The 23431-nt window shown below is 38.1% G+C and overlaps 1 protein-coding gene across 2 annotated transcripts in view; it reads left to right on the forward strand.

Moving 5' to 3' along the window:
- Positions 1-23431, forward strand: part of ANK3 (ankyrin 3) — a 702347-nt gene that overhangs the window by 131269 nt on the left and 547647 nt on the right. The window contains exon 1 of one of the 2 annotated variants that reach the window (XM_074297040.1): positions 18336-18918. The exons of the other annotated variant lie outside the window; for it this stretch is intronic. Coding sequence (XP_074153141.1) covers positions 18856-18918 — 63 coding nt within the window. The 5' untranslated portion in view covers positions 18336-18855. Of the gene's footprint in view, positions 1-18335; positions 18919-23431 lie in introns of those variants that run through there. 2 annotated transcript variants of the gene reach the window in all.

Consider the following 23431-nt stretch of genomic DNA (forward strand, 5'->3'; position numbering starts at 1 on the left):
CAGAGAAATGCAAATTAAGACAACTCTGAGATACCACAACACACCTGTCAGATTGGCTAAGATGACAGGAACAAATAATGATGAATGTTGGAGGGGATGTGGGAAAACTGGGACACTGATACATTGTTGGTGGAGTTGTGAAAGAATCCAGCCATTCTGGAGATCAATTTGGAACTATGCCCAAAAAGTTGTCAAACTGTGCATACCCTTTGACCCAGCATTGCTGTTATTGGGATTATATCCCAAAGAAATACTAAAGAGCGGAAAGGGACCTGTATGTGCCAAAATGTTTGTGGCAGCTCTTTTTGTTGTAGCTAGAAACTGGAAGTTGAATGGATGTTCATCAATTGGAGAATGGTTGGGTAAATTGTGGTATATGAAGGTTATGGAATATTATTGCTCTGTAAGAAATGACCAACAGGAGAAATACAGAGAGGCCTGGAGAGACTTACATCAACTGATGCTGAGTGAAATGAACAGAACCAGAAGATCGCTGTACACTTCAACAACAATGCTGTATGAAGATGTATTCTGATGGAAGTGGAAATCTTCAACATAAAGAAGATCCAACTCACTTCCAGTTGATCAATGATGGACAGAAATAACTACACCCAGAGAAGGAACACTGGGAAGTGAATGTAAATTGTTAGCACTACTGTCTATCTACCCAGGTTACTTATACCTTCGGAAGCTAATAATTAATGTGCAACAAGAAAATGGTATTTACACACATATATTGTATCTAGGTTATATTGTAACACATGTAAAATGTATGGGATTGCCTGTCATCGGGGGGAAGGAGTGGAGGGAGGGAGGGGATAATTTGGAAAAATGAATTAAAAAAAAAAAGAAGTATATGTGATCACTGAATGAACAAAATCATTGTGTACATGATCAGGACAATTTTGAATTGCTGCAGAAAATAGAACTTTACAATGGATTTTGAAGAAAATAGTAACTACTAAAATAGGGTTTCCTAGATTGTGTGTGTGTGTGTGTGTGTGTGTGTGTGTGTGTGTGTGTGTGTGTCTTGTCTGTCTGTCTATGGACTTCTTCTTTTTTTGCCTCTTAAAATTTCTCATTTATTTACTTTCTTTTTTTATTAAAGCTTTTTATTTTCAAAACTATACATGGATACTTTTTCAACATTGATCCTTGTAAAACATTGTGTTCCAACCCCCCGCCCCATCTCCGCTATCCATTCCTCTAGATGGTAAGTAATTTAATATATGTTAAACATGGTAAAAATATATATTAAATCCAATAAACATGTACATATTTATACACTTATCTTGCTGCACAAGAAAAATCAGATCAAAAAGGAAAAAATGAGAAAGAAAACAAAATGCAAGCAAACAACAACAAAGAGTGAAAATGCCATGTTGTCATCCATCCTCAGTCCCCACAGTCCTCTCTCTGCGTGTAGACAGCTCTCTTCATCACAAGATCATTGGAACTAGCTATAATCATCTCATTGTTGAAAAGAGGCAAGTATGGACCTCTTCTTAGAATATTTTTCTTAAATTCTTAAAACACAGATGATTAAAAAGTAAGTTAGTCATATTCAAATGGATATATCACCAAAAAAAAAATTATAGGTACAGGTTAGGATTCTCTGAACTAGAATTATTGAGTAGGAGATGGTGTATTGGAAAATCATTCTGTCTACCAACTGGAGAAGGATTCAGATTGAGAAGAGACATGAGGCAGGGTAAACAATTAGAAAGCTGTTGTAAGAATCTAGTTAGCATTGATAAGGACCTAGAGTAGAGTAGTTACTGGTCCAACTTGTATTTTAAGGATACCATTTGGCAGCTATTTCATAGATAAATTAGAGAGGACAGAAAATGCAAGTAGGGAGACCAATTATGGAATTGACTGAATGGATAGGTGGAATGAGATAGATGTGAGAGACTATAATTGGCTAAATTTGACAATTTATTGGATATGGGAGATGAGGAAGAGTGAAATACTGGAAATGATTTATAAAGGGAAAAAAAGGTAGGATTATGGTGCAATTAGCATAAATAGAAGTTTAAAAAAGGGAGTTTGGGTATAAAATAATAGATATCATTTTGGATATGTTAAGCTTCAGATCTCTACCAGATGTCCAGTTCAAAATGTCCTTATTGGCAGTGACACAAGATCAGATTTGGAAGTTGTTTCCATAGACATCATAAGTAAACTCATGGAAACTGATGAAATCACCAAGAGAGAGATAGTGAAAATAGGACTCAGAGTGACACTCTGGACATCATCAATGTTAACATATGGGAAATGTATGGTGATCTATGGAAAGGTGACTGAGAAGGAATTGTAAATATAAAGATGTCATCAAAATGGATGATTAAAAGGGAGTGACCAGCAAAACATGTTTGTTTAAATGATATCTATACCATGTTGATTCCCATTTTGGACCTTCAAGTTGTTCTTGTTTTTCTTCTCTTAACTTTTGCATTTTCCAAAATCAAAACTATTTTCCTTTGTATGGAGAGAATTTTTATAGTACTAATAGTTTCTCTCCATTTGGAAACTAGATGATATTTATATCATTTATTCATTTATATGGTTAAAGACCTATGTGCCTCTTCTTTGTTCTTTCCTAAACCCATGTGCTTAGTTAATAACTTTAAAGAAGCCAAATGTATTAGCTCACAGGAAAAGAAGCTTGAAAAGTGTTTTAACCACATTTAATGATCAATTATCATACATTAGAATGGATGTCCTCTGTAAGCACTATTATTAAAATAATTATCAGTTATGAACTGGTTGTATTTGGGAATGGAGGAAAATCATCTTAGTCATTTTGAGAATTTCCTCATTTCAGTATTGTAGAAAGAGTTAGACTATTTTTTGAAAAGTTTTATATGTAATATATTAATTTTTCAGACTGTATAGAATAATGGGAGTGTTTTTTTTAATTTACCTGCAAGTTGTATTTCACATGTATTCATTTAAATATTTTTAAAGTTTTACTGCATATAAGGTACTATGCTACTTTAGAACTTCAAAAAAGGAAAAAGATCATTCCTGATCTTTTTCAAGAAGTTTCTAATCTAGTATAAAAGATAAGACAGGAAGATAGAACACTTGTACATATCAGGATGATGTTAAGTGCATAGGAAATGTAGAGAAAAAATGCCCTGAGAAATTCAGAGAGGGAAAACTCACTCCTGATAGTGGTGAGATAGATGGTTTTATGAAAGGTATAGTCTTTGAATGATGGGAAGAATTCTAACAGCAGGGATAAGAGGGTTATGGTAAAGAAGGGAGGACATTTTTTTTCATCCTCTTTTGTCTTTGCCTTTGATTGTGGTCAGTTTTATTTGTTGTTATTGTTGTTTTCATCTATGTTGTGGATGAAAAATTATTTTTAAATGAGTGTCCCTATATTTATAGGAGAACAGAAAAGAGGATAGTACCTGAAACTACTGACATAGTACATAAAATTACTGCTTTTTCTCATATAGGTACAACTTGTAGTTTTCAAAACCGTCTTGCTTATTTCTGCCTTTCATTTTGTCCTTTGCATTTTAAAAGAGATACCTTTTTTCTTTGTTGCATCATCCCTATCTGCCTTAATCCTTGGAAAAGAAATGAGAAACACAAAGTCCCTGGAACAAGTATGTGGTTAAACATAGAAGATCCATATGATAGATATGTCTGAGAACATCTATTTTATTCTTTACCTGAATCTACTACCAGTCTGCCAGAAAATGGATAGCATAATTTTTAATTGCTTTACAGAACCAAGTTTTGGAATGATTTTTATCAGAAAGAAGGCCACCACCCAAGGTACCAGATCCCCACTTAACCTATTTCTAGACCCTAGCACTTTCCAAACCCCTACCCCACCCTGTTAATCCTTGCCTCCCCAAAACATCAGATTAAAAGGAAGAAAAGTGCTCAAACTAAGGTATAGACCTGACATTGAAGTTTGATTTAAATAGGCTTGGTGTTAAGAAAGGTTCAGCAAGATATTTATGATGTCTATAAGCATTTTCCCACAGTTTATATTGTTCATTTCAATTAAAAACTATAAGTAAAAATACCTGAATTTATTTTCCCATGGAAATATTTCCCATGGCAAATGGGCCTGCCAGATCATATCATAGGATCATAGTCTTTGAGTTAGAAAGGATTTTAGAAGTCATTGCATCCAATATACTCATTTTACAGGTGAGGAAACTGAGAAAAGAAGAGAGAGTTAGTTGCAGAGGGAGAAGATAAAATAGAAAATGAAAAATGAACCATCTGGCTAATGACTGGGGGACTTAAGTTTTTGTCTCGAGCTAATGAGCGTCATGCATAGTGAGAATTGTGGCAGAAACTGTGCTGTGTACCTGTTCTATGTTGTAGGTATATAGGTCAATTATCAGGTGAGATCGAGGTTATTGTTGTCTAATTGATGTAAATGCTCTATGTGAAAATTGCTGACTTTGTCTTGCCTCTGTAATTATTGCTCCCAATTTGGGGATTAACCTCATGAAATGGGAGTAGGTCTCACATTGTAAATAGAGTGCTATTTCAAAGCCTAGGTTTGGCTTTTTGCTAATTTTTGCCAATCTCAGTTCCTTGGCGTAAATCTATAAGCTAGACTATGGTGTATTGGAAACGAGGAAAAGATCTGGAGTTAGAGCAACTGAGTTTGAATGCTGCACCTGCTGCTAACTAGCTTTTTGATCTTGAGCAATAAAAACAACAATAATATATTGGGGCTCACAAAGTGCTCTCCTCCCCACAACTTTGGGAGGTAGGTAGTGCAAGTATTATTAGCTCCATTTAATTAATGAAATGTTTACTCTCAGGTCATGGCCGTGGGCCCTTGCTAGAGCACAGGATTTGAATTGGGAGGACCCTTAGTAGTTACATGATCCAACTTAAACAAAATTACTTTAACTATTTATGCGTTGAGAAGGTCACTGGCATTTCTTCCACATCCAATGTGTCTGATGTTGGATTTTTTTTTTTAATAGTGAGTGTATGTGTATGTGACTCTGTGTGTGTGTGTGTGTGTGTGTGTGTGTATGTGTGGGAGAGAGATAAAAGCAGATCTTGCTTTGGAGTCAAACTTAGAATCCCAACTGTGACAGATTAGTCAAGTCGTTTCCATTCTGGACCTCAGTTTCAGGGACTAATTGAGTTCTCTTAGTAAATGCTTAATTTGTTCATTCATTTATCCATCTATCCATCCATTAATCCACCCAGCTAGCCAGCCAGCCATCCCTCCAGACATCCACTCACCTATCCATCTGTCCATCCATCCATCCATCCATCCATCCATCCATCCATCCATCCATCTATCCATCCTATACTGCAGGTTCATAATTCACCTGTTAGCAATAATGTACTTGTTCTTCATGGTGCATCATCTAGACCAGGGGTTCTCAAACTATGGCCCGCGGGTCAGATGTGGCCCACTGTGGACATTTATGCGGCCCACCAGGTTATGGCAAATGGGCTGAGGGGCGGAGACAGAGTGTGAGCTTTTGTTTTTTACTATAGTCTGGTCCTCCGACAGTCTGTGGGACAGTGAACTGGCCCCTATTTAAAAAGTTTGAGGACCACTGATCTAGACTGACCAATTTTGTTCCTGTGTCTACCTTGGCTTACCCTGAGCATTTGTAGAATACTTGCTTCATTTGGAGTCGGAGGACTTTAGTTTGAATCTCAGTTCTGCTACTTAGATTACTGTGTGACCTTGGCAAATCTTTTGGTTTCTTTGAAATTCAGATCCCTATCTGTAAAATAAGAGGATGAGGTAGTTGAATTTGATTTCTTCTAAGATCCCTTCAGCCTCTGGATCTGTGATGCTGTGTATGACTTTGGGATAGCATCTTAAACCCTTTAACCCTCAATTTCCCCTCTATAAAATGAGGTTAGGCTTGATGGCCTTTAAGGTCACTTGCAGTTCCAAATCTATGATGCTAAGCTAGGAGGAGAGCATTAGAAATGGAGTAACTAGGAGAAAGTGAATGGTAAGAATCTTTTCCCCACCTAATCTGTTCCCTTTGTACTTAGAGCTTGATTGAGGTGATTCACTGGATATGGAACAAGGCAAGGAAGGATAGGGTGTGCCTCCCCAGATCCTAACTTGTTTTACTCAAATTCCCCTTATTCCTGTTTGTCATTATTAATGTGTTCCAGACTGATAGGTTCACCCACAGGGAATGACTTTGTATTTTTGATAGACATTCAATATCCTGAACCTCACCATCTACTTTTTAATAGAACACAGCATGTTTTCTATTAAAACATGTTTTTCTATTATGTTTTCATGTACGTGTGTATTTCTGTATGTGTGTACATGTGTGATCGTGTGTGTTTGTGGTGGAATGCACCCTGGATTTATATTTGAACCTGATTTCCAACACCATCCTTGTCGCCCGTGTGATCTAGCCCAAGTCACTTAAAGACTCACTCAGGCTGCATTTCCTACACCACCAGGTAAATACTTTCATTGGGTATGTCATTGTTGGTGAATTATTGCTTAATGATCCTTGCATGTATCTCTATTATGGCAACCATTTATAGAGCTACTGACTTCTCCATTAAAGTAAATTTGATGCTATATGACATGTGGCTCAAGTATATTTAAAAATTAAAATTGCCCTGGGGAGAGCCACAGTTTCATTGCTCTAAAAACAAAGCTCCTAATCTTTTCAATGAAAGCAGGGTGGATAAGAGAGGGGTTCTTTAAGAATCCTTTCAACACTAAGTCAACAGTTCTTTCAACACTAAAATCCTGTGATCCTCTGGTCTAAAAAAGCTGCTCTTTGACTGCTTGGCTCTTCCTTATGTTTGAAGTTGACCTTAAAATGGCATTATGGGTAAAAATACGAATGCCTGAAGAGAGGGAGGTGACATAATCTAGTGGGAAGAGCTATCCCAGACACTGGGAGCCCTGGACCAGGGGTCCAGTTTGGCCTGTGATGCTGCTGAACTTGCTTTGGGACTGAGTACATTTCTGCCACTTTATCTCTTTCCTCTCCTGAAAAATGAGAGTTTAGATTCTCTGACCCTTGGATCTCTTTGAAGTCTAAAATTCTAGGGGGAAAAGGATATACATATATATTTTTTTATCAGAGAGTAGTTGAGTTTATAAGTGACAGATTACAGGTAGTTAAGTATTCTGCATTAAGTGAGTGGTATGCAAGGAATGCTGTAAAAGATTTGAGCCCCCATCTCAGGTCTCCATCCTGCCTGGTCAGTTATGTTACAGGAAGTATACTCTGTCTCAAGCTTTTTATTTTCCTTTTTAAAAAATGAAATGAAGTAAAAGGAAAGGAACTAAACTAAATTGAGAAATCATTCCCAACTCTCCTTAAAGAATATCATTCTTGGCTGTTTTAAAGTGAAGACTGTGCAGGAGATAATCCTAGCTATTTTCCTGTGCCCTCTCTTTCCCCCTATGCAAGCCATTTTCATTTTAAAAATAGCCCTGTCCTACTAGGCCGAACTTGGCCCATGCTGTTGTCCTCTTATGCGAGTTATTTGATTTAAAAATAGAACTGTCTGAGTAGATTTGAATCAACTACTTGATAGCTGATCTATGGAGTAAACTGAGGGAACTCTAAGTTCTGGGAAAGGCTTGTTTGAGGCTCCTGGGGTGACCCACATCTATTTTTTCCTCAGTTGTCAACAAATCGGAGAGAGCTTCTCTTTACCAAGTTGATCATTTCAATGTATTTACCTGGTAGGCTTGTCTCTTGGCTAAATTTATCTTTCTCAAAGACTGGGGCTGAGGTGGGAGCTGGGGTTAGAATGCTGTCATTTGGATGAAAGTGGAATTTGCATTAGACAGTCATTCAGAGAGAGACTTTCAAAGTAGCAATCACCCCCACACTGTTTTCAGATCAATCAAATAGTGGCTCTCCCCCAGGGCAATTTTAATTTTAAAATATACTTGAGCCACATGTGGTGCAGCATCAGGTTTATTTTAATGAAGGCGGCAGTGGTTCTATAAATGGATTACCATAATACAGATATATGTATGCATCATGGAGTGATAATTAACCAATAATGATTTTCCCATCACATTCGGTTCTAAATTTAGTTGAACAATTTTGGCTTTGGCTATAATTTTGTCATTTAATTGTCTTTCATCAATAGGTAGTATTAACCTTTTCTTTCTATTCTGAGACATGTAGTAGCTTTTGATTGGGCTATTTTGTTTTAGAGGGCTTCTTTTCTCTCTACCCCCCTCCCATTATCATTATTTATAATACTGATACAGCAGAAATTGTTTTCTTTTTCGAGATTTCTTCAGATTCAGATAGAGAGCAGCTTTTCCCCAGACTCCAAATCCAGTCTCTGACTAGAGCCATAACTAGGAATTTTTGTCCATAAGCAGAGCAGCAGGAACTATTTCCTAGATAATTATTAGGACATTTTTTTTTTATCAGTTTGGAGGAAGAATGGACATCAGCCAACCTAAGCGAGAAGACAAAAATGGAAGTCACCTTCATATTCCCCCACCCTTCAACAAACAATAAAAAACTCTTAAAGTATCAAAAAAATATAAGGGATCAATTAGACCAACAGATAGGAAAACTGAGGCCCCAGAGTAAGTGGTACTTGTGGTCAGATAGTGACATCATTCAACCCATATTGCATTTGAAGGTGAACTGGAAGGAGTAAGATAGAAAACATATGTCATAGATTCCCTCCCAGACCGCTAAGCTGGAAAGGATCTCCACAACTCCTTTATCCAAGCTTCATTTTAGAGAAAGGAAGCAGAGACCCAAAGTTCATTTCAGAACAAGGCTTCAAAGCCAGGTCTCCTAACTCTCCAGCATTTTTTTTTTCAGGCAGATTGTTGAGATCTGGACACTCTCAGGGGCACTGACCAGTGCTGGAGATTCTGTTCTCATATTTGAGACAAGAATTAGGCCTTCCATTTTTCTCCCTGTGAGGAAAAGCTGGGGCAAAGACTCTAGGGAAAGAAAAATTCCCCAGGGTAGGAGGCAGAACTGTGCCCTTCCAATTGATCCTGGTCCACCCCAGTTACTACTCTTCTTTTGATATTTATTGACTATGTAACTGTGGATAATTCACCAAACTGTTCTCTAGCCATTTTTCCACCTCTGATTTGTAGAAAAATTGCAGATATGTATCGGGGAAGGACTTTCTATATCAAGTTGGCCATACAAAGGAAATCACAAATATAGATTAAAACAAAGCAAAACAAAACAAAACCCAAGTAATTATTGTGCTCATTAACAATTTGGAATTATTCTAGAAAAATATGCTGAGCATTTTAGAATTATTTCACCCTGTAAGGTTACCCTCTATTTAATCATTATTTATTCTGTGTTTTCTGATTTGAATGTGTTATCTCCTTCCATTAGAATGTCAGCTTCTTGGGGACAGGGCCTGTTTTTTGCTTTTCTTTTGCATCTCTCTTGCATAGTACCTAGCATATAGTAAGCTTGGTGAGTGATTTAAAAAGTTTTTGTTACAATAAATAATTTATTGCTTAAATGAATATATATTAAATTTAAATGAATAACGTGGCATTTTGACAGACCTTTTGTCCTGCTGAATTTGAAGCCCGGAGAAGATGTTAAAAGCAATTATCTGGTTGAACATTAGTAGACTGTGTGACCCTGAATGATTTGTTTCCCTCTTGGGAATTTTAGGTTTTCCATCTGTGATAAGGAAAGTAGGTATTAGACTAGATTTCTCCTATGCAAATATTTTCTGAAATTAATCTTGTCTTTTTCCTATAGATATTGATAGTCTGTGTTCATTTGGGAAATGTGTATCTTTTGTCCATTTTGCTTCTGACCAGTGGTTCTTTGTCTTTCACATTATTTGAGGAGTTTTAGTTTTGTTTTTGTGTTGTGTTGTGTTTTTTTTTTTTTTTCCCAGAAGTGGTAGACATCCACTCAAAGAAAATAAAAAACAAACCAAGGACAATTATATTTTTAGTTTTAAAGTCATGTCAACAAATACTTAATTATTTTATATCAATTTTAGCATAGCTTTGAACATTGTAAAGATACTTTAATGATATTTTTCCTATTTATCATCCTTTTGACACTTTTATTAATCTGTATGGCTTGTACATTGAAGTTTTCCTTTGTATTTTATATTTTTAATCAGGTTATACATGTTTTTAATAGTTTTTATTTACCAGATATATGCATGGGTAATTTTACAACACTGACAATTGCCAAACCTTTTGTTCTAATTTTTGCCCTCCTCCCCCCCCCCCTTCCATGACAGGTTGACCGATACTTGTTAAATATGTTAAAGTATAAATTAAATACTATATATGAGATTATACATATTTTTAATGATTTTTGTTATCTTTTCTTTCTACATCATCTATATTTCTCCTTATATTTCCCCTTCCCTCTTTCCAGAGAGTTGATCTATAAATCTTTTGTGTTGGTATCTTATTTATTACTGTACTACCATGTTCATAGTGGAAAAGGACCCAGAGTCATATTTTCTCAAGGGTGCTTACTGGTTTTATGATAACAGATCTCTTTGAGTTTAGGTTTTCATGTATGTAAAAATCATGCCCGTGAAACCTACCTCAAAGGCTTGTTGTGAGGATTAACTGAGATCAATCAACAAACCTTTATTAATTGGCTATTATCTGCTAGACACTGTGCTAAATTCTCAGGATACAAAGACAAAGTTGAAGTAATCCCTGCCCTCCAGGAGCTTGCTACTACAGAGACTTTATATACAAATATTATACCTATGTGTATAGACATATCCATATATATACAGGCATATATAATGAATTAAAATGTTATTATAATTATAGCAGTAAATACTTTTCTATTATTTAGAAAGCTACTACATACTTAGTATACGACCCCTTATATTGGCCTTTGATAATTTTTTTTTTTAAATAAGTCAAATCCTCATTGACTTGACGCAAATTTTTCTAGTGGTTTAGTCACATTCTATAATTCTTTAGCCTAAAATATCAAAGTTTTGGACGATCCTAATGGCTGTTGGTAGTTTTGTTGCCTGATTAGTGAGCAAAGAGAATGAAATTCTATCTAACAGGCATTTATTATCTATCACAGTATTTCACCTTTATGATAAGCATATACAAATCTCAAGCTTCAGGTGGATTCTGAGATCAGATAATGTCCCTTATTTTAGAGGAGGAAAGTGAGACTCAGGGAGATGGGTTTTTAATCCAGAGGCTCTTTTCACTCTATTAGAGTATCTCCATTTTAAACCTTTAAAATTTGTAAAGCACTTTCCTCAAAATGCTTTTGGGGAGATAGTTTGGACATTATTTTACTAGTTTACAAATAGGAAAACTAAGGCCCCAGTGACTTCTCCACAGTCTCATATTCTTTTTTTTTTTTTTTTTTTTTTTTTTTAATTAAGCTTCCTCTTACGTATTATTTGTTGGGCACTTACAGAGTCCCAAAGATTGTATTCAATCCCTTTAGATAGATTGCCATATTTGTACTATATTATGGAAAGAGCATTGAGTACTAGAAAGGGAGGGGGAAAAGAAATATTTCCTAAGAGCTTACTATGCTCTTACTGTGCTAAGCACAGAGGATATAAATATCAAAAGCAATATTGCCTCTGCTTAAGATACTAAGCTTTGAATAGGGGAAACATGTAGAGAAAATAGTGGCCAGCTAGAGGGAACAGAAAGGCATAAAGATGGTGAGTAGAATTTGCAAGGCAATTGACTGACACATCTTTCCAGGAATGGAAGTGTTGATTTAATTACTATTGCTATAACCAGAGGCGGGAGAAATAGGATGCAATTTGGCAAGAAAATATTCAGAGAGCAGAAGGATAAGGACCTAGGTCCCAAGATAAGAGTTGGATTTCTTGGTTGGGGGCCCAGGATGGAGATCAGCTTGGCAATAGGTTGACCAGAAAATGGGGGTGAGCACACTCAGGATAATCCTCAAAAAGTAAACAAAAGCAGGTTAAGAGAAGTTTATCGAAGGAGAGCCATCCATCTGACTGGAGTCAGTCTGTTGGATAAGAATGTATTAAGTATTTGCTGTATGCTATGCTAAGTTCTGGGGACAGAAGAAAGACAAAAACACAAGGGGCTCACACATAACGGGGGGAGACATCATGGAAATGAACAATGGTATAGATGCAAGATAGACTTAGTGTAAATGAGAGGTAGTCTGAGGAAAGGCCTCTTATACAAAGTGACTAATATGGAAATGATCACATGTATAAATTACGTTGGATTGCTTACTGTCTCAGAGAGGGGGGAAAGGAGGAAGGAAGGAGGAGAGGATTGGGAAATCAAGTATAAAAATTTGTTTTAACATAATTGGGGGAAAATAAAATATTACACACAAAAAAATATCAATGTGTTTCTGGGGGATGGAAGAAATGAGGGAAGTTTTCTGCAGAAATCAGGATCTGAGCTGTGTACTGAGGGGAACTAGGAGATAGAGATAAGGGCGGGGGGGGGGGGGATTCATTCTGGTGTGATTGCTGAGAACAAGATGGAAGCTGGTGTCTTCCAAGGGTGAGGAGCTAAGAGGTACTCCTGAGGTTTAAAGATGAGAAAGATTTTGATTCTAGAATAAAGATACTGAAATGCCAGGTCTTGGCTGTCAGAACTACCCTGTGTTTGGCCCCTTTCGTAGGCTTAGTTTATTGATACAACTTGAGGGAAGTCAGAGAATATCAGGATAGCCATGAACAAATGTGAGGTGATTGTCAATATTCAGTGAGAGGAGCAACCTGGGGGTGTGTGCTTAAGGATCTGGGGTGTCAACTGGCCTTCCCTGGAATGTTGGCCACCCAGGACCTGTTGGGATGTGTAGGATTACAATGACAGGATGCGTCATCCCTTAGAGCAGCAAGGAGAGAGCTGGCCAGGCTGCTGTTAGCAAGATTCACTCAGCTCTCTGGGGATTCCCACTCAGCTGCCTAGCACTTTTTCCCTAGACTTGACCTATCAGGGAAGCTACTTCCAGCAATCCTTGTGGGGGTTGGGAGGGCCATTGATCAAGACTTAGAAAGTAACCTTAGTGACAGATATTCCAACCTTCTTGTTAGTTTATTTGCTGAACATCACACAGGGAGATAAAAGTAAATAGAATAGAGATATAAACTCCCACACCAATGATATGTGGGTAAGCCAATGCCTCCTGGGATTGGGAAGTACAGTAGCCGAATGGAACCCTCCCCTAGGATAGGATAAAATTGTTTGATTACCTTGGACTAAAATGTTGGCTGCTATTTGCAAGGAGATGGCCCATATGTTAGGTAGGCAGTGGGTATAGGTGAATTAGGAGGTCACTCAGGACCAAGGGAAACTTGACAGAGCCAACTTAAAATCTCCCTCCCTTTCCTCCTCTCTCCCAATGGGTCACTAATGTTAAATAAATGAACTGTTCTTATCCCTATCTTGCTTCCTTAACACAACACTTAACCTCTTTAGTAATTAGGAGGGAGAGCTAGGATATACCTGGTTTTGGTCCCATTTGGCCACCTAACCATTGCTTATGTTTTTGCTCCATTTATGCTGTGTGTCATTAGAATGTAAGTTCCTTGGGAACAGGGAGAGTCTTTTTGCTATTCTTTGTCTCTTCTAGAATTGAACACATACATAGAAAACACTTAATGCATATTAACTGACTTCCTTCCATTACAATGGCCAACTTTCATTCTACTCAGGGCTCTACTTCTGACTTTCTGTGCTGCCTTGTTCCCTCTCCCTTTGAGGATTCTCTTCCTGAGTTTTTTGTGTTTTTCATCTTTTATTTTTTGTTATTTGTTGTCTATTGGAGAGCAAGTTTCTCGAGGACAGGACCTTTCTTACTTTTTTATGTGTTTGTATCCACAAAGTTTAGAACATTGCCTGGCACATATTAAACCAATCAATCAGTGAAATAGCATGTCTTAAGTTCCTATTGTGTGCCAGGCTTTCTGTCAAGTGCTAGTGACACAAAGAAAAGCAAAAAAAAAAATAATAATCCAAAAAGTAAACAACAATAACAACAATAAATGGTTCTTGTTCTCAAAGTGGGAGACATCATGCAAACAACAAATTATATGCAGAATAAATTAAGGTAACTTGATAAAGGCTTATGGACTTGGTTTCTCTCTTGTCTAAAATGCTGTTTCCTTAGCTTTCATTTCTAGATCTCTTTGTTTTCTTCAAGATTCAATCCCAATCACACTGATACATTGTTGATGGAACTGTGAACACATCTAGCCATTCTGGAGAGTGATTTGGAACTATGCCCCAAAAGTTATTAAACTGTGCATACCCTTTGATCCAGCAGTGTTTGTACTGGGTTTACCCAAAGAGATCTTAAAGAAAAGAAAGGGACGGGCACGTGCCAAAATGTTTGTGGCAGCCCTTTTTGTAGTGGCTAAAAACTGGAAACTGAGTGGCTGCCCATCAATTGGAGAATGGCTGAATAAGTTATGGGATATGAATGTTTTGGAATATTGTTGTTCTATAAGAAATGACCAATAGGATGATTTCAGAGAGGCCTGGAGAGACTTACATCAACTGACGCTGAGGGAAGGGAGCAGAATTAGGGGATCATCATACACTTCAACAATAATACTATATGATGATCAATTCTGATGGACAAGGCCATCTTCAACAATGAGATGAACCAAATCAGTTCCATTTGTTCAATAATGAATAGAATCAGCTACACCCAGTGAAAGAACTCTGGGAAATGAGTGTGAACCATTACACAGCATTTCTCACCCCTCTGTTTTTGTCTGCTTGATTTTTTATTTCCTTCACAGGTTAATTGTACATTATTTCAAAGTCCAATTCTTCTTGTGTAGCAAAATAACTGTTGGTCATGTATACATATATTATATTTAACATATACTTTAACATATTTAATATGTATTGGTCTACCAACATGTATTGGGGGAGAGGGTGGGAGGAAGGATGGGAAAAATTGGAGCAAAAGGCTTGCAATTGTCAATGCTGAAAAAATCACCCATGCATATATCTTGTAAATTAAAAAAAAAAAAAAGAAAAAAAAAAAAGAAAAAAAAAGATGGACTAATTTACCATTAAAAAAAAAGATTCAATCCCAATCCAACCTTGTGCAGGAGGCTTTCCCTGATTTGGCCTCATTTGAGTACCTACCCATGGCTTATGTTTTTGCTCCATTTATGCTATGTGTCATTAGCATGTAAATTAGAATGTAATTAGAATGAGGACAGGGATAGTGTTTCTGCTGTTCTTTGTCTCTTCTAGAATTGAACACATACAAAACACTTAATAAGTACTTGTTAACAGACTAGATGATCTACAAAATGGGGATAATATTAGCTTTAATACCTACTTTACAGAGTCCCTGTGAAGATTAAATAAGATAATATAGGACAAGTAATATGCCCATGGTTTCCTATATTATTTTCCCTTTTGGTGGTACCTTGGATGATATAATTGAGAGCTAGAAAGGGACTGACTATATATTTTGCTCTGACTTGCTTATGTTGCAGATGAGGAAACTAAATCTCAGGAAGATGAAGGTCATATATTTAATAATATTTTTGGACTTCAAATTTCATGTTCTAAAGTGCACTTTTTATTTGAGTTGCCATATTGGAGGAGACACTGTGATTTTGGAGCTTGACACAGTAGGCCATGGTTAATTTGGAAAATGCTAAAATGGAGAACTTTGCAAAAGATTGAATTCTGGTCTGTTACTTTCCCAGCCCATCCTCATGCTAAAAGAAGCTCTCCTCAATATAAATCCAAGCATCTCACTCCCCTTCTTAAGAATAGTGCCCTTAGCTCTTTTCAACAGTGACATAATTCAGGCTAGTTCCAATGGACTTGTGATGGAGAGAGCTACTGCCCCCAAAGAGGGGATTATGGGGACTGAACGTGGACAACAACAGAGTATTTTCACCTTTTTATTGTTGTTTGCTTGCATTTTGGTTTCTTTCTCATTTTTTTTCCTTATTGATCTGATTTTTCTTATGCAGCATGATAATTGTGGAAATGTGTATAGAAGAATTGCACATGTTTAACATATTGGATTACTTGTCATCTGGGGGAAGGTGCGGGGGGGAGGGAGAGAGAAAAAATTTGGAACACAAGATTTTGCAAGGGTGAATGTTGAAAACTATGCATGTGTTTTGAAAATAAAAAGCTTTTTAAAATCTGTTTCTTAAAAAAGACTTTGCAATATGAAATATAGATGTGATTTTATTGTAACCATTATTTTCATAACATGTTCTACATAAAAAAAAGTAGAGAACTTCTATAGTAGTGCCCTTTTGCTTCTAGGATAAAGTACAAATCCCTCAGATTGGAATTCGAGGCTCTTCTCAGGATGGCTCCAGTCTCCCCTTTTGGTGCTCTGTGTCCCTTAAATCCCTTCATCAGGTTGTGTTTCCCAGTCAAATGGGCTAACTTACTGTTCTTAAGCTCTTGCCTCTGCTCTTAACCTTTGCAAAGGCTATTCCTGATATTTTCAACATCCCTTCTCCTTCCCCCATCTCTGTCTCTTAGGATCTCTGGCTTCTTCAGAGCTCAGCCCAAGCATCGCCCATTTTATGCTTCCTCTCACTCTTAGTGCTTCTTCCCTCTTCAAAATAGTAGGGGGTATGTGCTATCCTGCCTATGGAGTGTCAGCTCCCTGAGGACAGGAACTGGTTTTCAATTCTATCATATCTCCAGGGCTTATCATGGTCCCTTCTTGGGTAGGCCCTTAATAAATGCAGTTGAGGGACCTATATTGTCCACCTCTTCAGGAAAGTCTTGGTCATATCAACTTAGACCTTTTCCTTTTCCTTTATCTTGTCTCTTAGTCTGGTCTTTCCCTGCCCTTATTTCAAAATCACCCCTTTTGAAAGGTCCCCATGCTTCCTGTTTTCCTCCCCTCTTCATTCTCACTTGTCCCTTTCTTCATCTTCTCGCTTTCCTCCTTCCCTTTCTTCTCTCTCCTGTCTCTTCTTATGCTTCCTTTTTCTCTTTCTACTTTTCTTCTATCCTCTCTTCACTACATCTCTGTTCTATCTCCTCCCTTTCTTTTCTTTCCCTTCTTATCCCTTTTCTTTCCCTCTCTTCTCTTCTTCCTCTTCCCTTTTGTTTTTTCTTTCTCCTCTTCCTCTTCCCTTTCCTCTTCTCTTCTCTTCCTCTCCATTTTCTCCTCTTCTTCTATCTTCCTTCCTTTCCTCCCCTCTCTTCTTATTTTCTCTCCTCTTATTTTCCTTATTTCCTCTCCTTTCTGATTTTCCTCCTATTCCTCCTTTTTCCTCTTTCTTCCTCCATTTCCTTCTTCCTCCTTCAATTCCTCCTCTTTTGCACTCCTCTCTTTCTCTCTTTTCCCCTTCCTCTTCTTTCTTCTCCTTTTTCTTCCTCTCTTCCCTCTTCTTCTTTGCCCTTCCTATTCTTTTCTGTATTTTCCTCTCCTTTCCCTTCTTCTCTTTCCTTTTAGAAAGTTTCTCCTTCTCCTTCTTTTCCTTGCTCCCCCTTTTCTTTCTCTATTCTTTCTCCCTATATTGCTAATGATCTAGGGACCCCATTCCATGACTTCTAAAATTATAAATATTGCCAGCTCAAAGCTTTCAGAAATACCATGATGGTGACTTGACCCTACATCTCAGAGCTGTGCAAGGGCCTTGGACAATCATCTCTAGTCCTGCCCCATCACTACAAAGTTGAGGAAACCAAGGCCCAAGAGAAGGTCTCTCAAGTAATAAGCAAGAGAGGACTCAACTACACCAGCAACCGGGGGGGGCGATTTCACAGTTTGGGAACAGTCAGGAATAGCCTCGTGATGGAGTCTCCATCCCAACTCACATGAACCTCTGGTTTCCAGTTCCCAGTACGGCAGGGGCCGGCCGTGAGGAGAGCCTGGGCCTGGCCCCTTGCCTGGGCAGCAGCGGGTCAGCTAGGGTGGTAATGTGAGCTGAGCCTCTCACCGCCCGAATCACATTCAAGGGCCACGTCATGTTTTATGCCAAATGGAGGGGGTTGGCTGTTACTGTCTCTGAAGAGTCTCCCTTTTTTGTAGATGCTGAGAAGCATGTGTCTTATGAACTGAAAGCCATCCTAGAAACACACACACACACACACACACACACACACACACACACACACACACACACACACGGCTGATGTCTTCCTATGACCAGCGCTGGTTAAACATGTTAGCCTAAGTTGGCTACAGCAGCCAGAATAATGGCTAACAGACCATCCCAGTCCTGCGTAATTGAGTTAGTGGGAGAGGTGGGGGGCGGCTGGGGGCAGGGGCCTTTATTGTTGAAATCGCCCCGTGTTTTGAAGGACCTGTAACCTGAGCTTTGATCACTTTCCTCTCTTGGCTGGCTTGCTTCACTGGTATGCTCTGATGCATTCAGCACATGTGCTAGTATTGTACGCGAGCGAGCGAGCGAGCGGCAGTCAGGGCGATTTACAGTCTGCTTCCCCCTCCTGCGAGAAACAGCAAATCACCCACAGAGAGCACTTGGGAGGCTTGTCAGCAGTCTGCAGCCGAGTGCTCTGGGCGTGAGGCTCCTCCACACCATTTAGAGGCTGGAACACTGTGCAAGAGCGAGCCACCAAGTCTTGTCAAGCTCTCATCTCAGGGGTAACGATCACTCTGGAAAACCGAAGGGCCAGAATATTGATTTTTTTTCAACAGAGGAATAATAGATGCTTTGATGTAAGGAACACCCAGTTTCTCGTCTAGGAAAGCTAAAACAGGCTCCATGAGCGCTTGGAAGTGTGGAGAGCAAGGCTGAGTCTGAGCAGCAGCTTATTCTGTGACTTGTCTGGGAACCGGCAGTAAATGGACTTTGGTTTTGATGCTTTGAATATTTACAGTGGCTTTGGATGTTGGAATACAAGCCTTAGTCGCTCCGGTTTCATAAGCTTCCCTAATTACAAACATGAGTGAGGAACCAAAGGAGAAAAATGTGAAACCTGTTCATAGGAAAAGGAAGGGCAAAAAGGTAAGCCATGAATAAGCAACATGTTCTATGCATTGTTCTCTCTCTCTCTCTCTCTCTCTCTCTCTCTCTCTCTCTCTCTCTCTCTCTCTCTCTCTCTCTCCTCCCCCACCCTCTAATAATCTTTATGTTTTGATGCTGGGATCTTACTAGATTAGATTTTGGGCTTAGGAAATGGAGACATTGCTAGAATCAGAATGCTTTTGTCTTCCCTGACCAGTAATGGGTGTGTTCCATGTTGGGGAAAAAAAAATACAACTAATATACATTACTAAAATATTTAAAGAGTTAAATATAATCATATAAATTTTGTGAAAATAGTATTTTTTCAGATTGCTCTCTGAGGTGATTAAGTAAACATGTCTTCATTATGGGGGGGGGAGGTTTGTGGGAGGATTTTATCCTCCCCCCACCCTTCCCCACTCAATTTTCCAGAATGTCTGTTAATCAACAGGGTGTGTTTGGTAAGGAATATTACAGTGCATATTTTTGCCTAAATGAGATTTCGGGCACACCTAAGGAAACCTGTGGTCATCCTTTTAAAGCCCAGCATGAAATAAATTCCCTTTTAACCATTAATCGGTACAGGGCTGAGAATTTTACACTGGGATTTTCAGGTTTCACATCCCTTGTTTCTCTTTTGGTCACCAGCGAACCACAATCTAACTGTGGCACTTGTAAACAGGAAAATGGCCACAAATAAAATGAGGGATTACTGTCAAGTTCTTTTTATACCAATAGATGCTGTTGGATTTTTTGCCAGACAGAAAAGGAGAAATGGAAATATGTTTGTGCACGCGCGCGTGCGTGTGTGTGTGTGTGTGTGTGTGTGTGTGTGTGTGTAAAAAGCATTCACTGCACTTTTAAATCATGTATCTGGAATGGGAGGGGGAAGAGAAAACCTTCTTGGGTACATTTTGTCATGGTTTTTGTCATGGTTCATTTTCTGAGGCATGATGCTTTAGGCTGTGCCAAAAGCAGAAAAGGTAAATTTACCTATTTGAGAAAAGGGAAATCTCCTTTCTGGTGTCAGATTGGAATTCCCTCTTCCTTGAGGGGATTTTCCTTTCCACATCTCTCTCTTCATACATCATCATCTCCCAATTATATTCTTTGATTCTGGCTTTATTCAGCTTCCATTTGTTGGGACCCTTGATTGTACTGTATGTTCCTTCTATTTAAAATGATACTTTCAGGCATTGGGTTCTATATTAGGGTGCGGAAAATCCTACAAAAGGATTGGTTTTTAATTTGGCATTGGTCGGGGAAAGACCAACTAGAACTGGAATCCACCAGGCATTTCATTTCCTTCTACCGTGTGTGTGTGTGTGTGTGTGTGTGTGTGTGTGTGTGTGTGTGTGTGTGTGAGTGTTTGTGTAAGAGCTCATCTCTTATTTATGGAAGAGTCATTTGAATATTGCATTCTTGGAGGTAACCTCTCTCATGAGAATGGCTTCCTGACATATATTCCTATATATGCTACCATTAGGGCAGCGGTCCAGCATCGTCTATCAGATAGTGAAGCCTGCCAGACTGGCTTTGAACCATCCCCAACTTTGCCCACATTGTATCAGCAGGGGATGGTGATACTGCAGAAGTGATACTATGATATTCTGATTCTTAGGCACCCCTCCACCCCCACCCCCACTCCACCCAAGGGAGGAGGGCGCAGCTGTAAGATTAAATGATTTGTTTGGTGCCTTGGATAGTGGTATGTTAGCCTCTGGGAAAATGTCATCTGCATTCTTGTTGGTGAGCCCCTCACTGCCTTAGGTATCTTAGAACATCTCTGATCCTTGAAGAGGACATGGCAGAGAGTGTCCAGGCTTATCTATTGAGAGCCAAATGAGTGTGTTTCCAAATGATAGTAAGTGATGTCTGGGTCATTTATGAATAATTGAATCTTTATATAGCATCATTTCATATTTGTAGATTTTTGAAGCCTCTTTGCTGTCTTTATAGATTTCTTCTTTTGCTCTTTATTATATATATATATATATATATATAGTTATTTCACAGAAATCTCTGTTTAGAGGAGGGGTTGTTACTTGGGGTTCCTGTACATATTTGAGGAAGTCATGCAATTGGCTAGAAAAAAAAAAAAAAGTCTTTCTTTTCACTAACCTCTTACTGAAATTTAGTATGTCCTTCAACCAGTTTAAAAGTGCTAATCTGAAAAAAAAAATAAATAAAAAAAAATAAAATTAAAATAAAATTAAAAAAATTAAAAAAACAAAAACAAATAAAAATAACCCCCCCAAAAAATAAAAAGTGCTAATCTGAAAAAGGGTTCCATAGGTTTTCCCAGAATGACAAAAGATTTTATACCACAAGAAGATTAAGAACTTTGGACTTGTAGAATGGTGTTGAATTAGTTATCTTTACCAATAGGTCAACCAATGTTTAGCAAGACTTTTCCATTTCATATCTGGGATCCATTAAACATCTATCTAGCCTCACAAAGGAACAAATAGGCATTTTTCTCCTCAAGATAAGAAAGATAAGAGAACATTTTTAATTGGTAGAGAGATTTATTTATTTATTTTTTTAATGTCAACCTGAACCCAAACTGTGGAAGACTTAGAGGCTGCAGGTTTACAGCAACAGAAAATCACAATGGGTGTTTTCAGATCTGCAAAAACAAATCAACAGATACCAGTGGGTGTGGTCACAGGAGAGCTTTGAAGCCTTCATCAGAAGCCATGTGTTGCAACAAATTCCCCAAGCATTTCAGACCGTATTTTCTAAATTGTATATTTGGTGATATCCTAGGGAAAAGACGAAGGTTACATTTTAATGTAGGACTTCAAAGCAAAGATGTAGTTGAACCTGCAATGAATGTGCAGTATTTCATTATACAGGGAATGCACAGAAAGATATTTCACTCAGTGAGAAAAGCATTTTTGCTATGAAATGATTTTAAACACACATTTGTGTTTATATGCATGTACCATGTATATATACACATATATGTATATATATATGTGTGTGTATGTATGTATGTATGTATGTTCTGAATTGATATTTCACAGGTATTGGTATTTTGCCGGATTTGTACATTATTAGCAAGCCTCTTTTTGGTACTTGTTGGAAAAAGCAAAACAAAACAAAAGAAAAAATGACCCAAGTCCCATTTATTTTATCTTCTACTTCTAACAATATTAATGTTTCTCTCTTCACCCTTTTTCTTAATCCTTTTTCTTCAAGTTGTAACAAACAAATAACCAGGACACTTGAATTCTAGTCCCACTTAACCTTGAGCCTCAGTTTCCTCATCTGGAAAATGAAGATAATATCTCAAGCTGTCTCATAAAGCTCTTCTAGGGATCATTATAGCATAGACTGGGAACTGAAGGGAACATGAAAAATCATCTAGTTCTACACCATTATTTCAGAGATGAGGAAACCAGGGTTCAGATAAGCCTGAAAGCAATAGAGATTTAAAACTAGAAGAAGCCTCAGAGACTCTATCTTCTCAGCTTATGCAATTTATCATTTTTACTCACTTTACATTTGGGCAGCTCGATGGCACAGTCAGTGGAGAGAGTGCTAGATTTGGAGATAGTGGAGATGAGTTTGAATTTCACCTCAAATAGTACTAGCTGTGTGACTCTGGACAAGTAACTTAACTTCTTTCAGACTCAGTATTCTCATCTTTAAAACAGGGATAGTAATAGCACCACCTTCTGGGGTTGTGGTGAATGACAAAATGTTTGTAGAATTTAAAATATGGAAGAGTCTTTTCACCCATTACCATTCCTAAATACAGTGATTTTGTTCCCTTGTGCCCGGCTCTCCTTGACCCCATTTGAGGATTTGGAGGGGTTTGTCATTTCCTTCTCCAGCTCATTTTACAGATAAGGAAACTGAGGCAAACACTGTGATGTAAACTGCTGGGTCACATAGCTAGTAAGTATTTGAGGTTGGATTTGAACTCAGGAAGATGAATCTTCCAACTCCAAGCCCAGTACTTTATCCCCTCAACCACATAAATGCCTCCAATACTGTGATATCAATCAACCATCCAAAGGCCAGAAATTAAAATTGCCCCAAATACTATGATATCAATTAACCATCCAAAGGTCAGAAATTAAAATTGACTTTGGGATTTTGCTGATTTTTCAGTCTCAATCCAGAGTGTTTCCAGGGCCTCCTTGGGTAACTGATAATGGAACTGATGTCCATTCTCTCTCTTCTAAATGTCCCTGAGATGTTCTTTAGTCTTGGGAACAAGCAGACTACATCTCCATTGCCTGATCCAGAGCAAATGATTTCCAGCATTCCCTACCATGGTGTGTTTAGGCCAGTCCTCAGGGGCTACTGCAGATCTAGACCTATTGATGGCTGGTCCTGTGAGTCACTGGATTAGGTCTGCTTATTTTTAGTGATGGCGGATAAAGGGGCATTTCCCTTTTCAATTCTAGTTTCCCTTTTTAAAAAATAGGACACTAAAATCATTTGCTTTAGTAAATGTTAAATCTTCACAGACCAAAGTATTCCCTGAAGGTAGACTTGT

The sequence above is a fragment of the Sminthopsis crassicaudata genome, chromosome 2, assembly GCF_048593235.1.
Source record: "Sminthopsis crassicaudata isolate SCR6 chromosome 2, ASM4859323v1, whole genome shotgun sequence".
Classification (NCBI taxonomy): domain Eukaryota; kingdom Metazoa; phylum Chordata; class Mammalia; order Dasyuromorphia; family Dasyuridae; genus Sminthopsis; species Sminthopsis crassicaudata.